The sequence below is a fragment of the Euprymna scolopes genome, chromosome 32 (genome assembly GCF_053919585.1).
Source record: "Euprymna scolopes isolate OS-2025 chromosome 32, ASM5391958v1, whole genome shotgun sequence".
NCBI classification, from domain to species: Eukaryota; Metazoa; Mollusca; class Cephalopoda; order Sepiida; family Sepiolidae; genus Euprymna; species Euprymna scolopes.
In genome coordinates this window covers 88,667,976-88,682,975 of record NC_136513.1, presented here as the reverse complement: position 1 = coordinate 88,682,975, position 15,000 = coordinate 88,667,976, and the positions used below count along the sequence as shown (strand labels likewise).

The following is a 15,000-nucleotide window of genomic DNA, read 5'->3' as shown; positions in this document are numbered from 1 at the left end:
AAATACACCGCGTGAATTTATACTTTTTCTACTTTCCTGGGTGTAAGCCGTCATTAACTGACCAGTAATTTCTTACACATCGCATACTCTTAACGCTTTACTACTACTCAAATAATGATTTCTCCCTCTTAGTATTCCACACAATCACATTGGTTGACATGTACCTATTCGAATATTCCGGATTGACCGAACCATCATTTAAAAATAGAACCCTACAGAGATTAACATAAACATGGCTTCCATGAGCAGAATCATTACATATTAAATACCCCGATTACAAACTTCGTAATCTAGAAAAAATTAAATGAATCGAACTACATTTAAATTATTACCTCAACGATCATCGTTATCCTTATCGCTAGAAATTAAATCACTCGATTTATTGTTTTTTTTTGTCGTGTTATTTTACCAAACAGAAAATGGAGTTCTATATTTCCATTGCAGTTTACATTTATTTCATTTACAAATAATTCTTGATTATATTTTATTTTGTTACAAAAGATAAAGTGACAAATCATTATTAATTATTTTTTGTTTTAGTAATAAAGATTACGAGACAGTAATTCGTTTGTACTAAACGATTATTATGGACGCTTTTGAAAAAAACATTTCGTCTCATTTATATATATATATATATATATATATATATATATATATATATATATATATATATATATATATACATATATATATATATATATATATATATATATACATATATATATATATATATATATATATATATATATATATATATATATATATATAATAAAATTATGTCTCGGCAGCCGTGTGAAAAGCATATCTTATTTTTCTTTTGTTAATATTATTGGAATTTTTCCCCTTTTCCTTGTACATATTTGTGAATTATTCCATGGATTTCGGCCTTTTGGATTATTTTGGACCATCTCCCAATTATGTGATTTTCTTGGATTTTACTTGTGCAAATGGAAATTCAATTAACTTTCTTGGAATTATATTTTTGTATTTTACCGTCATTGGATTATTTACCTTTCACCAGAATATCCATTCACTTAAAATCACCTTTTTCTTCACCATATTCCCTCTGCTTCACTTTTTGTTATCAAGTAAGATCTTTGACTTACTTGTAGTTTCATCAAATACTTTTGTATGCAAAATCCGATCCCACATTTTGCATAGTTCCTACCCTCTGATGAGAAGGAAAGTATTTCTTCGAAACTACGCGGATTTAGGACTATCCACTTATCAAGTGTTTCCTTTTCAGATTAAATATGTTGTTAATTCTTTTTCAAAGTGTTTTTTTTAACATGTTTTATTAACCGTTTGTTCTAATATATATATATATATATATATATATATATATATATATATATATATATATATATATATATATATATATATATATATATTAATACATGCATATATATGTACATGCATATACACACGTGCACACGCACACGCACGCACACACACACACACATATATATATATATGTGTGTGTGTGTGTGTGTGTGTGTGTGTGTGTGTGTGTGTGTGTATACATATGACAGTTCTTAAAATTTCAACTCCTCACAGTTTTTATAGGTCACTGATAAAAAAACTAAACAAAAACAAAAATAATTACTAACAAAATTTGTGAACTTTAAAAGCAAAAACAAAAAAAAAAAACAACAAAAATAAAACAAAAGAGAAATAAAGTCTATGGTCGATTACTAATACCAATATCGTTCGGATTGGATAAAAGTTCAGGTTGAGATCCGGTAAGAATTGATTTACAGTTTGTCTATATTTACTTGCATCCCCCCCCCCACGAGGGCAGAGTTACACACCAACGTAGGTTTTTAATGTGTTGGGGAAGGTACAGAAATAAAAATTGTCACAGTCGTGAAGGATTTCTCCTTCACTAACCGAGAACAAAAAATTGAAGTATAGTATCAGAACAGATACTACACTTTGATGTTGTTGCGAAGGCCAATAAAATCTCAAAATAATTGTCAAGAAGAATAGTGCAAGAATAATTGTTATTCGATTGTTTAAATTTCGTTTTATGAAACGATTTGATCTAACCCCCCTCCTCATCTAAAAAAAACCCCTTACAATCTTTTTAATTGAGGATTTTGCAAAGATTTTTGAAGCAACTTTAACAGACTTTCTAACCGTTTCAAAATTCGACTCAAATTTCGAAGAGTCACGGAGTAATTTATCCACAACACCCTCCTTTCTCTTAAACTATTAACAAAAGATTAAAATGCCTGACTTGTTTACGAACACATTTAAATACGTTCTGGTGAATTTAAGTGTGTAAATTGCTATTATGGTTTTTAAGATGGGATTAAAATTGTTTTCGATAATTTATTTTACTGCACTTCATCTATTATTTAAATGAGTCGGACCATTGTCTTCTTTTTTCGTTGTTATTTTTACAATGTTTCGGTCGCTGTAACCTTCGACCTTTTTCAGGTGCATCTTGTTGAACGCCGGAATCTGTTCGGATTTTTTATCTTAACATTTTAATCCATAGCGGTAGAATGTTCTCATTCCGTCAGACATGATAGTAGTAGTTATAATAGTTAAATTATTTCAGACAATCTAAATTATCAAAAAAAGAATGAATAATTGTAATTTTCTGATTTCAATAAATGAGAAAATATTACCAAATAAATAAATACAAAATGTAAGTTACGCAGAGACGATAACCACACATGAACATAGACATAGCATGGGAAAGATAGGTTGAGAAGAACAGTATTCTTTTAATGATTCTTATACGATGAGGGAAAAACAGTTTGGTTACTTGTTAAGATAGAGTCGACAAATCGATTTTGTTTAAACTTAATTGTCATGTCGAAAATAGTAATATATCCCCAAATTACGAAAATTCATCGACTAGAATAATTGGTATTGTGTTTTTAGTAAAAAAAAAAAAAAAAAAAAAAATGTGTATCGCTATAGACAGTAAATATTATACACCATGAACAAGTAATATAAAATATTCGTCTCGAGTTACGTCCACTCTTCAGTCTACTTCATAATGTCTAAGAAAAATGCAATTTTACCCAATTTTTCATAAAAATTACTTTTAACTGTAAATAATTTTCTATTCGAAGGATTTTCGTAATTTTAAGATATATTACTATTTTCAACATGACAATTTAGTAAGTAATATTATTTTTTGCTTAAAACATATAAAAAAAATCGATTTGTCGACTTTATCTTAAGTATCAGAGTTTGAAACACATGGAAGGAAGATTTACAAAAAAGAACAGAAAAAAAAATGACAAAAAGAGAAAAGGGTGAAAAAATGTTTAAATATAAAAGAAACCTCGACTTACGTCATTCGACGCTGCTGTGAAAGGCATTCCGTATTAAATTATCCGACAAAAATAGATCCGGGAATTCTCCGAGAGTCCACTCTTTACGAAACCTTTCTGAACATATTAATTCACAGAATGAGCGCAGAGCGTTCGGATTTGATGTAGAAACGGCGCAGTTTCATTGGAGGGAAGAGCGCAATTTTGACCGACCACGTGACACAGACACACAAAAATATATATCTCTATCACGTGCGACTTCTACATTTTATTAGAAGTTCTGTCCGTCAGTAAGCCACGCATTCGTTTTCTTTTCACTTTTGCAAAAGAATTCCTCCGTCTGTTACGATTAAGTATGAAATTTTAATTTTTACTTCTCTGTTATGCTTAAGTTTTAAAGAACATTTTAATTTTGACTGTTATGCTTAAGTTTGAAAAAGCATTTTTGTTTGATCTGCCACGCTCAAATTTAAAATAATATTTTTTATTGATCTGTCGTGCTTATTTTTTAAATAGCATTTTATTAGTTTCCTAAACTTAAGTTAGAAATATCATTTTCATTATTCTGTCAGGCTAAAGTTTTAAATATCAATTTTTTCAGTCTGCCAGACTAAAGTTTTAAATAACATTTTTATTAGTCTGTCAGTTTTAAATATAATTTTCATTAGTCTGTCTGACTAAAGTTTCAAATATTTATTACTCTAAAATTAAAGTTTTAAATATCATTTTTATTAGTCTGTCAGGCTAAAGTTTTAAATATCATTTTTATTAGTCTGTCATGCTAAAGTTTTAAATATCATTTTTATTAGTCTGCCAGAATAAAATTATAAAGAGTATTTATTTTTTTTTTTTTGGTCTGTAACACATTTGTTTGTAAGATTATTTTCGTTGGTCTGTCACATTGGCTTGAAATATTCTTTTTGTCAATCTGTCACATTTAAGTTTTAAATAGTATTGTTGTTAAACTGTCACTATTTATTCTTGTTAAATTCATAGATTGAATGAGCGCAGTTTATATTAGAATATTTATAAAAGGTTTCGTATCTCAATCGAATTGTCACGCTTAAGTTTTAAATAGCAGTGTGGTTGGTATTTTCATTGCTAACCGCGCAATTTGAAAGGGCGCTATATGAGAATGAGTTCGTCTTTTTTTTTTTTTGCATTTTATTTTTCTGTTTTCATGGCGGCAGTGGAGTTGTAGTTTTTGAGAGTTCCGTTATCTTTTTGGTGGAATGCCGAGCGCAATCTTGACCGACCACGTGACAATAAAAAACAAAAACAAAACAAAAACAAACAAACAACAAAAAAAAAACACGTTTAGATCGACTTCAGTTCTTATCGCTATTCTTCTCCTTTCTTTTTTTTTTGTTTCTTTTTTAAGAAAGAGGAAGTGCGAAGTATCGCTGTTTCTGAAGCAGCTGAGATATATCAATAATAACAAGCAGTAATTGTAGATTATGTGAACAAAAGGACGAAATAGTAAACCACATCGTAAGTGAATGAATATATGTGATGTGATGTGTGTATGCGCGCGCGCGCGCGCGCGTGTGTGTGTGTGTGTGTGTGTGTGTGTGTGTGTGTGTGTGTGTGTGTGTGTGTGTGTGTGTGGAGAGAGCGTGTGTATTATTAGTTATCATTCCAAAAACCCGACGTATTTAATCATAAGTTTATCACGAGGTGCCGATTTCGAATCTCGCTAGATTCAGCCACTCTGATGAGTCGTGGACGACGAAACACGTGTCAGTGGATAATTATATTTTAAAAAATAATATATATATATATATATATATATATATTATATATATATTATATATATATATATTATATATATATTATATATATATATATATATATTAGTGATATATATATATTATATATATATATATATATTAGTGATGGGACGATTCCAATATTTTCCCGATTCCGATACAATTACCGATTTCGCGCTAAATTCCCGATTCCGATACAATTACCGATTCTGATTCTTTATAAATCTCTAATTATTTAACAATAAGATTGTTATTTTGCGCGATTTTCATAAAAACACACGTTAAATATGCAGATATTTTCCTAAATGTCAAAATACATTTGTGGAGGATGATCTATCGATTTTACTTTACTGGTAATTTAAAATCAATAAATATTTATTATTTTATCAACAATGGAAGGTTTTACTAAAAATAAAAAAAAAAAAATAAAAAAAGACAATTAAAAAAATCGTTTTGGCATCCGAAAATAGGCATCAATTTTTCCGATTCCGATACCGATCTCGATACCCCCAAATCTTCCGAGTTTTCTGAATCCCGATTCCATTAGCGATCAATCGTCCCAACACACACACACACACACACACACACACACACACACACACACACACACACACACACATATATAATTATTACAATAATAACTTTTTGAATACCTATAGACACTAGTGTTTCATCCTTCCGAGAATCATCAGTGCATATATATATATATATATATATATATATATATATATATATATATATATTAAGTAATGTGATTGATAATTTAAAATTTAAAAATCAAATTATAATTAATTAAAAATCCGTTTCATAAGAAGGAACAGCAACAAAATCAATTATCTGTACGATCGTTTCGGAAAACAATACTTTTTATTGTGGTAGACATCAAGTTACGTACAATAATTACATATAGTTTTTTAATAAGCAAGGTCTCCTCGTCAGCAAATTTTGAAGGGTTTTTATTAATTTCACTGTTACATTGAAATACACTCCGCTCTTTAGACTATTGTTCTAATCTCCTTTAAATTATATATATATATATATATATATATATATATATATATATATATATATATATATAATACATAGTAAGTTATATATATGGCGATTAAGCTACACTGATTATTCCGCGTTTCATCCACACTAAAGCGCGGAATATTCAGTGTATCTTAATCGCCATATATATTTTATAACTTACTAACTAGCTCTACCTACATATTGAGCACTGTTGAAGTAAATAAATAAAATTTTAGTATATTTATTTATGTGAGTAAATGAAGTAGTTATATATATATATATATATATATATATATAATTAGTAAAAAAAATATTAAATAAATAAAATAATAAAAAATTACAAATAAGTATAAAAAATAAATATAAAAAGCCAAGTAAATTAAAATTAAATAAAAATAAAAGTATAAGAAAAATAAATACAATGAGAGAAAGTTCTTAAGTAGCAAAGGAGTAGAAATGTTATCCCGAGTTCTTAGGTTCAAGTTGAATGCAAAGTTATATATATATATATATATATATATATATATATATATATATATATATATATATATATATATATATAACTACTTAATTTACTCACATAAAATTAATATACGAAAGTATAGATTTATGCGTAAACTTTCAGTATTTACTTCAAAAGTGCTCAATACGTAGGTAGTGCTAGTTAGTAATTTATAAAATATATATGGCGATTAAGCTACACTGAATATTCGGCGTTTTATCCACTCTAGGACTCCTCAGGTTTATGCGCATAAGCCTGAGGAGTCCTAGAGTGGATGAAACGCCGAATATTCAGTGTAGCTTAATCGCCATATATATTTTATATATATATATATATATATATATATATTTTATATATATATATATATATATATATATATATATATATATATATATATCGTTATCAAGACGAACGCGAGGCAAGAGAACCACATATCATCTGACAGGGAAGCTATTCCGGACATCATAAAAGGTTTACATTTTTTCTCAAGAAAACACTTTGTGATCAAGTTTGAAACAAGGACATCTGCTGGAACCTGGCGTTCACATTTCAACCTCTCACGTTTTGGCCGATGTAATCTCCGACCTTCTTCCGATGCATCTTATTTACATGAACTCGTGACGTAACGGATAAAGTGCTAAGTTAGGGAAGTTCTAAGTGACAGTTTTCGGGGGCAGGGGGGGGAGGGTTGAATGTTAAATCCCAGTAGAAGCAATAGCTCGATGTCTCAATTCAGTCTCAAGAGATAATGGATACCCCCTGTAAAGGTTGCGCTATCCAACCACACCTCTCCTGAATCGGTACTGCTTGGATCCAGTGGCAAGGAGAAATGCTAGAAACAGTGTCGAGATAAACGGAGAGCACCTGGAATTGTGTTAGTCACATCGAGCTGCATAAATAAAGGATTGGTATGAATAAAGGGTTAAATATAATTGAAAAAGCATATTTTCCCATAAACACACACACGCATGCGCACGCACGCACACACACATATATGTATATAGAATTTGTTTGTGAAACATGAAAATACTTTGAATATGTTGTTTTTCGTATTTGTTGACTGTAAAAACCGGTATCATGTTTCAGGGTCTACACGCGAGAATATATGATTCTTTATATCGTTTCGAGTAACGAGATGGGAGACTTCATCCCATTTTTACAGATACGAAAAGCACACGTACACCCATACACACCCACATGCGTGCACATGTACGCAAGTGCACGTATACACACCCACACACATGTACACACACATGTACACGGACACTGATACAAGCAATCACATACATACATACGTACGTACATACATACATACACTGTCATCCGCACACATGCACACATACATACGCACACACAGATTCACATACACACAAACACACCCACATTGACACACATACACACACATACACAGACATTCATATATGCGCACTCAATTTTTGCAAGTTTCTCTCCTTTGGTAGACTGAACTTTAGAATCATAGCTTTTACATTAAAATAAAACCATGCATATTTTTCGTTGTATTTTAAAATGTAATAATCGTGTTAGTCAAATAGCTACGAGATGAGAGTTCACAATACACAAACCCGGTCTTTGAATCATTCCATACAGTTGGGTAATTCCATTTGTAAAAGAGAATGGACGCGCGTACGTAAGCGGTATGCAAATGACCAAGCGGTATGCAAGATGACGTCACGGTAAGAAAGAAGGAAAAATTATAAAAAGAAGACCGTGTTTGTAGATCAAGCGGTATTCGAAAGAGATTTAAGAGACCGAGGATCACGTTGGAGAGACGTGGATGACGTCATAGCTGAGACGAGAAGTCATGCGTGGTCGTAGAAGGAGGAATAAAGGTCTTTTGTTCAAACCTGAAACAATGGATTAAATTTATTTCCATCTTCCTTTCTTATGTTCCTTTTTCTTGTTATGCCAACAATGTATTGAGTCCCTACATATTAACGACTACGTTACATATACTGGTATCTTGTAGAATTTGACCCAGAATCTCAGTCACCGGATTAAGCCGAGCAAAGTAACAGGCGCAGATGAATTTCCAATCAAGCAGACCGGAAAAAATAGAAATGCAATAAATAAAAAATAAGACACACCTACTGTAAATTTACTGAATATATATATATATATATATATATTCAAAAGTTGCATTTTGTGTTGTTTATTTACTTTTATTGTTTTTTGCCATTTTTTATCAACAGAAGTTTGTTTCTTTTCAAGAAAAGATGAATGTTCTTTTGAACCGGATTGTTAGGTGAAAGTACAGTTTTTTTTCAAGAAAACTTACATTTTTATAAAAAGAAAATTGCCGGTAAACATTTTTTTTTTTTGTAAATGGTAAAACCGAGAATTGTTAGGTGAAAATACAGAAAAGTATTTTTCAAAAAAACTAGCATGGGTGCCCGGCGTTACCCGGGTGTTTGGAGGTGTATGTTGAGCAAAAAAAAAAAAAAAAAGTGGTAATAGGAAGGCAGGCTCGAACCCGTACCGCAAAGGAGGAAAAGAACAGGGGAAAACCTGACGTCTTCGCTGCTACGACCACCGCCAAACCGGAAGTGACGCAGGTTTAAATTAAGGCTAGACAAGCGAAAAGAGAGGATGACCTTCGAAAATATTGGCGAAAAAGGCGACCCCCCTGTAGAAAAGTGCCCAGTTGAAGGTGAAGATATTAATGTTTTTTAAATCGTTAAACTTTGATCCCTTAACAGCCAAATTTCTGGCCGAAAACCGATCACAAAGATTTTCCCAAATCTCAAGACAGCCAGGTCGTAAAATACGCTTAAATATGATATTTTATTTCTTGCAGATTTCGTATATATTATTATAGAGTTAATGTTCTATCGATTTTTATATATTATAAAGTTGCGATTTAGAAAATAAAAAAAAATATATCTGTATTACTTATATATATATATATATATATATATATATATATATATATATATATATATATATATATATATATAAAACTTTAGTTCCTTCAGCTATGATCGAAACCGAAACCAAAACTTATGAAGAATTCTTGATAAATTATTTATAAAAAAAAACGATTACTAAGGTTCCATCAGCCAAAATCGAAACCGAAACCAAGACTTATGAAGAATTCTTGATAAAATTATTTATAAAATAAAAATAGATGACTTAAGTACCATCAATTATAATCGAAACCGAAACCAAAACTCATGATGAAGTCTTTGTAAAATTATTTATTATAAGAAATGGAAGTACATAACTATTAAACTACCCGGATGTAAGCGTGACACACAAAATAAATGAATAATACATTGAAAAAAAAATGGATGGATATTAGTTAAATATTACGTTGGTGTAAAAATAATGTTGTTTTTTGACATGCAATTTAACGTCAAAAACGACATTATTTTTGTACCAACCTAAAATAATAAAACCCAAAAAACAAACAAACAAAAAAAACAAAACACAAAAAAACAAACTACGTTTGAAAAACGCATACGTGTGCTAGTTAATTAAAGGGGGTTGGCGGGAGTGTTGTTTTCTTTTTTCTTTTTTTCTTTTGCTGCGCTGGAGCAGGAGAGAGCTCGTTGTTAAGAATGGTCGAATATGCATGAAAGGGGTGTCTAGGAAATGAATAGTAAAATAAAAATTCTAAAAAGAAAAAGATCAGAGGCGAAATAGGATCTTCTTTCTTGCATTTTCGACCTGACATTTCTTAAGGATCTGATTCGCGTTCTTTTGTAAAAAGGGAGAGGGAGGAAATGCAATCGTCATTGTGGCACGAGATGCTTTCGAAAATTGTTTATTTATCGTATCTTTTTCATCAGATGTGCAAATAGACATTCTCTCGATTTCCACACTTCTACCGTCTTTTCCCCCTGTCTGTGCCCCCTTTCTCTCTCTTCCCCCTCTCTCCCTCCCTCTCTCTCTCTCTCTCTCTCTCTCTCTCTCTATATATATATATATATATATATATATATTCTATATATATATAAAAGCGAAAATGTGTGTTTGTATGTATGTATGTATGTTTGTATATCTCGCAAAATCTTTCCACACGGGTCAAGGATTTTCGCCAGATTGGTATCATTTTAAAGCTCAATCCTTCGCCCTACAAATATCGAAAGATTGGCCAAAAACGTTAATTTCTTCACCCGAAAATGATCAGTTTTCTACAGGAGGCGGTCTGCAAAAACCGTCCTCTCATGACGATGTCGCTTCTACGCATGCGTCATACGACGTCATAACCTGATTTAGTTTAAAGATAAAAAAATGACCTAATTTTGTGAACGTCGTCTTAGGTCAGTTGGTTAGAGCGCCGGGTAATTATCTAAAGGTATTGGGTTCGAATCGTGGTGTGAGATGTCTTTTTTTTTCGATTTTTTTAAATTTTGATATTGAAGCAGGGTTATTTAAGCCATTTTTCACGTGTTTTTCAGATTTTTTAACGTTCGTTTTTCTGTTTTTTTTTTTACTTCGCTTATTCTTAGGTTTTCATTAACACCCCCGCCCGACCACACACACAAAAACACCCCGGCAACGACGGGTACCCCCCGCTCAGCTTTTTTAAAAGAAGTTTTAACGTTTGTTTTTCTTCTTTTCCCATCACATTTACGTTTTCTTTTTTTTTTGTTTTTGCTTTTCCGATTTTTACATTTAACATCGTTCGTTTGCCTTAAGTTAGATTTTTTGTGTTTTTTTTTTCGATTTTTTAAAGTTTTAATACTTACGTTTTTAAAAAAAATATTTACTTCGCTTATTCTTATGTCTTGATTACCCTCCCCCTCCGGTTCGAATCATGGTGTGAGATATTTTTTTTTTTTCGATTTTTAAATTTTTAATATTGAAGCAGGTTTATTTAAGCCATTTTCACATGTGTTTTTTTTTCGCGTTTTCTTTTTTTGTTTTCCCATTTTTACATTTAACCTCGTTCGTTTGCCTAACGTTAGTTTTTTTGTGTTTTTTTTTAAATATTTACTTCGCTTATTCTTATGTTAACACCCCCCGCCCGAGCTACACACCTCGAAACACCGGGCAACGCCGGGTACCCCCCGCTAGTATATATATATATATATATATATATATATATATATATATATATATATATATATATATATATACATAAATAAAGGTTTGAGATGTTTAAAATTAGGGACTAATGAATACAACGAAGTCGTTACATAGTGCTCGATAACGAGAGCAAAATATTTTTTATTATTTGTTCGAAGGTAAACAGTTACATTTGGTCACTACAAACAGCTATCTGTTTCAGTCAACAAGACTTCGTCAGGCGACCCTGAACCATTTGACGCCATGGAAAAAAAGAAAAGACTGAGCTCTTCAAAAAAAAATATATATATACGCGCGTGTGTGTGCGTGTGTGTGTGTTTATGTGTATATGTATGTATGTGTGTGTATGTATGCGTGCGTATGTGTATGTATATATATATAGATATATGTTTCGTTGTGAATATGTATGCATGAGTCTATAAACGCTCAACGTTTTATTCTTCATCATAGAGATAATCCCCTTTTTTTCTCTTTTTCTATTACTTTTTTTATTAAACCCTCTCTCCCTCCATAACTTTTAACTTTCAACTTTTTCTGACACGCGACGTGTTATGTCAACGAACACATTTGCAACCCCCCCTTTTTTTGACACGCAAAATTAGTTTATAAACAGACTCCTTCGCACCCAATAACACAATTCACTGTTCTGGTAAAAAACAACCCACTTTAATCATTCCAAATTTATATAAATCCAGCTGTAGCACTTTTTTTAAACAAATTTCCAAAACGGTTGAAATGCGATTTCTCCATTTTTATCCTTCTTTTTTTAGAGAGCTCGCAATTTTTATAGTTTTTTTTTGTTTTTTTTAAGAGCTCGGTCTTTTCTTTTTGTTTTTCTATGGCGTCGAATTATTCCGGGTCGCCTGACGAAGTCTCAGTGACTGAAACAGATGGCTCTTTGTAGCGACCAAATGTAACTATTTACCCTCGAATAAATAATAATAATAATAATAATAATAATAATAATAATAATAATAATGTATATATATATATATATATATATATATATATACATATATATATATATATACGAGCAAACAGTTAATAAAACATGTTAAAAACACTTTGAAAAAGAATTAAAAACATATTTAATATGAAAAGGAAACACTTGATAAGTGGATAGTCCTTAATCCGAGGAGTTTCGAAGAAATACTTTCCTTCTCATCAGTGGGTATATATATATATATATATATATATATATATATATATATATATATATATATATATACTGTAGTTAAATTCTGTAGATAAAGATATACATTCAAGTTAAGAATTTATTGTTTGAAGCAAAAAATACAGTAAAACTCCTATAATTTGAACACACACTTCGTTCAAATTAGAGGATGTTGTTCAAGTTTCGTGATAAAAAATGTTCTGCAGTTAACTTTAATTTTCTAAGAATAAAGAAATAGTAAATGAAATCCATTGCTATATGATACTTCAAGTATATATTAAGTTGATTTTAAGATATATTGCAAGTAAGAATTGTTAAATATTATTACCAGGAACAAAAACATTGAAAATAAATTAAATCTACTCTAACTTGTTAGGTATTTATTACCTAAGTTATTATCCACAGAAATGATACATTTATATAAAATACAGTTTTTTTTATTTATTTATTCATTGAATGAGTCTCATTGCAGTTTCTATTTTCATCGATTGCGCTCTCGGGCGCTGCCATTGTATTCCGTAAGCGATCACGAAAATCTACAATTTCTTGGTTCTGTAGCTTCTTTATGATTATATATCTTCGGAGTGACATTGCTTGCAAAACATAGTTGTCACTAAAGTAAGGACTTTTTTCTAGAAATTTTATAACCGTCTCCATAGACTTTTTTGCATCATCCCATGATATTGCTTCAGCAAAGTGTTCTTGGTTATTTACATTAGGGTCAAGAGAATGGCAGCTGTCGCTATTTTCATCACTATTACTGCCTTCAGGATATTGATCAGTAGTTTCCTCATCTTGTTGCACCCACATTTCAACATCATTTGCATTAAGTGATTTTAGAACAGCGTGGTTGGTCGGTAACCGTTTGGTTTCAAGAATTTTTTCTAGGCCAGTTGCAAGCCATTGTGATTAGTTATTTTATACTATTTTAAATATAGCAATCTGAAACCAAAATTGTAGTTAGTGTAAATTAATTATCAATAGCTAATCTACATTAATTACATAGTACCAGTATTAACATTTCTGCGCAATATCTGACAAAACCATGTAAACAGTTTTACTGCAACTCCGCATCAAATATGCTAATACAATTTCAATGACGTTCAAGTTTAGAGAAAGTCCAGGTTTAGAAGAAGTCTAAATGAGAGGAAGTCCAACTTTAGAGGAAGTTCAAATTAAAGGAGTTTTACTGTATATGGAAAGACATATTTAACTTATATATATATATATATATATATATATATATATACACGAGCAGAAGTAATAATATATATATATATACGAGTAAGTAATAATATATATATATATATATATATATATATATATATATATATATATATATATATACGAGCAGAAGTATCCGTCGTTGACTGGGTTCAAAAACAGCCTACAGAAAATGGACTGTGATTGATGAAAGTATGATAGGTTATGAAAAGGATGGGTTTGTAAACAGATAGGTTTTGATACTCAAAAATTTTATCCCAAGCAAAATATGATGAAAGTAAAGATAATTTTCGCGAAAATATATTTTTTTATATCAACTTTGTTTCCATTCGCAGCCAAGAGTGACCAACAAAATTATGTTTTCTAACAAAGAGAAAATGTTATATATATAATAATATAAATATACAAGAAATAAATGTTACCATAGTCAATAAAAGTTACTTTTATGGTAGAAAAGTTCATTGGTTTGTATTTTTAAGTAGTTTGTAAAAAAATTATTTTTTTAATTCACGAACCAGTTTAAAAAAACAATTAAATGGCAGCGACTTTGAAATGAAGAGCCCCGTTTTCAATTTGAAGGAGGGGCACCTGAGCATTCTGTGTTAACAATTTAAGGGAGTTCCGTCAACGTAAGGAATATTTATAAACATATTTTAATGTTTTCCGTTAGTTTGTGCTTGAGGAATATTCGCTTATGGCATGTGTAGTTTATATAAAAATTCATTTAAGTAGTTATCGCCTCAAATTTCGTTTTAATTTTGGTTTGCTGAAATTATTTCAAGTAAAGAGCATTAAAAACTATTTCAAAACAAAAAAAAACATGAACTGAACTTTTATTAACTATGGTAACATTTATTTCTTGTATATTTATTTTTTCGGGTAGTCATTTGTTGGCTTTTCTGCTAAACACTCTTACTAAATAATATCGACAAAATATCGAAAGTAAACACGTAATTACTTTAGTTTTTTAAA

The 15,000-nt window shown here is 30.4% G+C and overlaps 1 protein-coding gene across 4 annotated transcripts in view; it reads right to left on the bottom strand.

Moving 5' to 3' along the window:
- The window catches only part of LOC145256474 (neo-calmodulin-like), a 297,211-nt gene that overhangs the window by 214,377 nt on the left and 67,834 nt on the right, over positions 1 to 15,000 (bottom strand). For 2 of the 4 annotated variants that reach the window (XM_080115413.1, XM_080115414.1), the window contains exon 1: positions 3,315 to 3,476. The exons of the other annotated variants lie outside the window; for them this stretch is intronic. In XM_080115413.1, the coding sequence (XP_079971539.1) occupies positions 3,315 to 3,341 (27 nt within the window). In that variant the 5' untranslated portion in view covers positions 3,342 to 3,476. Of the gene's footprint in view, positions 1 to 3,314; positions 3,477 to 15,000 lie in introns of those variants that run through there. 4 annotated transcript variants of the gene reach the window in all.